At 52.1% G+C, this 2,729-nt stretch overlaps 1 protein-coding gene across 1 annotated transcript in view; it reads right to left on the reverse strand.

The window, feature by feature from the left end:
- Positions 1-2,016, reverse strand: part of Plac9 (placenta associated 9) — a 12,627-nt gene extending 10,611 nt beyond the window's left edge. The window contains exon 1 of the mRNA XM_028754120.1: positions 1,915-2,016. Within this exon, the coding sequence (XP_028609953.1) occupies positions 1,915-2,011 (97 nt within the window). The 5' untranslated portion in view covers positions 2,012-2,016. The remainder of the gene's footprint in view (positions 1-1,914) is intronic.
- Between the last annotated feature and the right edge of the window lie 713 nt (positions 2,017-2,729).

The raw sequence follows: 2,729 nt of genomic DNA on the forward strand, positions 1-2,729 counted from the left end.
ACAACCTAAAAACAGAAATGGTAGTATACATCACTTGGGAGGCAGAGGCAGGAAGACCAGAAGTTCCAAGTCACCCATGTCTGTGTGGTAAATTCAGCATCAGCTTGAGCTAAAGAAACCTTGTTCCGTGCTGGGCAGTGGTGGCGCACGCCTTTAATCCCAGCACTTGGGACACAGAGGCAGGCAGATTTCTGAGTTCAAGGCCAGCCTGGTCTACAGAGTGAGTTCCAGGATAGCCAGTGCTGCACAGAGAAGAGAAACCCTGTCTCGAAAAACCAAAAACCAAAAACCAAAACCAAAAAAAAAACCCATGTAAATATTATCCAGAAAGACATTTCTTTGCAAAGAAAAATCTAACTGGAATTAGATCAAGCGTCTATAAATAGCTATCAATTTTATAGACAACAGAGAGAGAACATCTGAATGACACCCAAGAATTCAATCAGCACAATCTCTCTCTCTCTCTCTCTCTCTCTCTCTCTCTCTCTCTCCCCACCCCGTGTGTGTGTGTGTGTGTGTGTGTGTGTGTGTGTGTGTGTGTGTGTGTTGACTTTTCAAAACAGAGTTTCTCTATGTAGCCCTGGCTGGCCTGGAACTCACTAATTGACCAGGCTGGCCTGAAACTCAGAGATCTGCCTGCTTCTGTCTCCCAAATGCTGGTATTAAAGGCAAGCACCACCACCCACCGGCAAAAGTTTTCTCAACAACTGATTTCAAGAGAAAAAAAAATGAAAGGAAGAATGAAGAAAGATTACACATTTAAAGAGACAGCAAACCTGTCAGCCAAATTTAACCAGCCATGTAACCTTGCTTGACTCATACTCAAACAAATTAAACATCAAAGGGGCAGGAAAGTGACTTGTGGGGTAGAGGTGCAGGGAGGGCGTGACTACTTGACAACTCATTCCTCAGAGCTCCAGCTGAGCTCTGGTCGCCACCTCTGCAGCCCAAGCAGAACTTAGAGGAGGATCTCAAAGGGAAGGAAAAGGGAGGTCGGCACCTTGTGAGCTGACTTTGGGCTAGACAGAAGGCCAGTCATTCTTTAACAGATAGGGAAACTGACGGTCTGAGAGAAGCAGTGTGTTCGCTGGTGGGCGCGTCCTTCCTTAACACTCCCTGAAGCCAGCTGTGGGATGAAAAGCAATTCACCTGCCACAGGGACTCCTTTAACGGTCTGGGTTAGTCTCCCTTCTCTCTATGAGCCCTGAAAGGCAACCAGAGCTTTAGTCTCGGTGCCAGGCATTTCTGTCTGTCTGGGACAAGAACTCGAGGTGGCCAGAGGCCTGGGGTTTGGTGCTGGGTTTGCCCTGACACAGCCTGAGCTCACTGCTCACCTAGACAGCTAGGATGAGCCATAGTTCTTGGACCGCTCTGGGCACCTGGAGGATGGCCCCCTCAGCTCACTACAGACCCCTCAGGCCTCCAGGCAGGTGAGACTGTACCTTTTTTCTGTCTGTCTCCCAAAGGTGGTGCTGGTCCTGCCTGGGCCACTGACCCTTTCAGGCTCCCCTTCCAACACGATGCCCTTTGGAACCTTCCCCTGGATGCTCTGGCTGGAGGGCGGCCACACCCTGCTGCTGAACCTCCGCCCATGCCTGCTGGTCCTCGCCAACTCTCTAGACATCCGGTTGCCACATTCCTTTCCCCAAATCTTTCTTTCCCCGTTTGTTCCTGCCATTCCTTATTTCTTTCCTTCTTATGTGTGCTTTTCTCAAACTCCCTTCGCTTGCTCTGCTCACCCACATGCATTTATCTCGAAAGCCTCTTTCGCTCCCAGCCTCTCCTTTCTTACTCATCTTTCTCCTTGATCTCCTCCCTTTTCTGTCCTTCTGTATCTCTGATTCTTTCACCATCTCCGTTCCCTCCCTCCGCTTTTCCCGGTGTCTCCGTCTCCCTCTCCTCTCTCATTCCTACCTCGCCGTCCGGGGGTGTCCCTGGAACCCTGGCCCCATTCGCCCGACCCGGCGCGGAGCAGGGCGAGCCCGGTCAGCGCGCAGAGTAGCGGCTGCATGGTACGGAGCCACCGAGTGCAGCGGTTTGTCCGTAGTCGCCTCCCGGGGATCGCGCCCGCCCGGCCCAAGGAAATGCAGTCCGAGCCAAAATTCCTGGGCGGCTCCGGGTTTCTGGCTCCAGAGAACCCGCCCGCCCCCTCTAGAAACCCCACCGTACCCTGCAAGAAGGCGCAGCCCCGGGATCCTATCCCAAAGACAACCTCTCCATCAGGGCCTCTAGTCCAGCTTCCCACCCTACTCCTGCCCTTGAGGACCAGGCACCGAAGGAGGCTCTAGGCTCTACTTCTGAGCCCATTTCACAGACAGCCAGATTGAGCCCAGGAATGAGGACCTTCCTCTGTGTCCCTCCCAGGTTGACACAAGTTCTGAATCCCAGACACATAGGATCTTGGGATTGTTCTCTGCCTACCTCTGAAGGCTAATGGGACCGGATGGAGGAAACTGAAGGCTTAGTGTCTGCCCTCTGCAGAAACCCACTGGTAAAGCCCATTTAACTTCTCCCTAAGGAGCGAAGACGTGAGATGCTACAAGCCGTCCAAACAGCTGCCCAGGCCTAGGATATTGACCCGTCTGTGTATTCGAGGGCGCCTTGCTTCGGAGGCACCTGGGTTTCCCCACACAGTGAGCAATGAATCCAGCAGTAATCGAGTTTATCACCAGCAGAATTTACAATTCTAGAGAGAAGAGTTATTTTGCACCTTTATCAGTTACTTACAA

Source organism: Grammomys surdaster, unplaced genomic scaffold (genome assembly GCF_004785775.1).
Source record: "Grammomys surdaster isolate TR1022 unplaced genomic scaffold, NIH_TR_1.0 125979, whole genome shotgun sequence".
NCBI classification, from domain to species: domain Eukaryota; kingdom Metazoa; phylum Chordata; class Mammalia; order Rodentia; family Muridae; genus Grammomys; species Grammomys surdaster.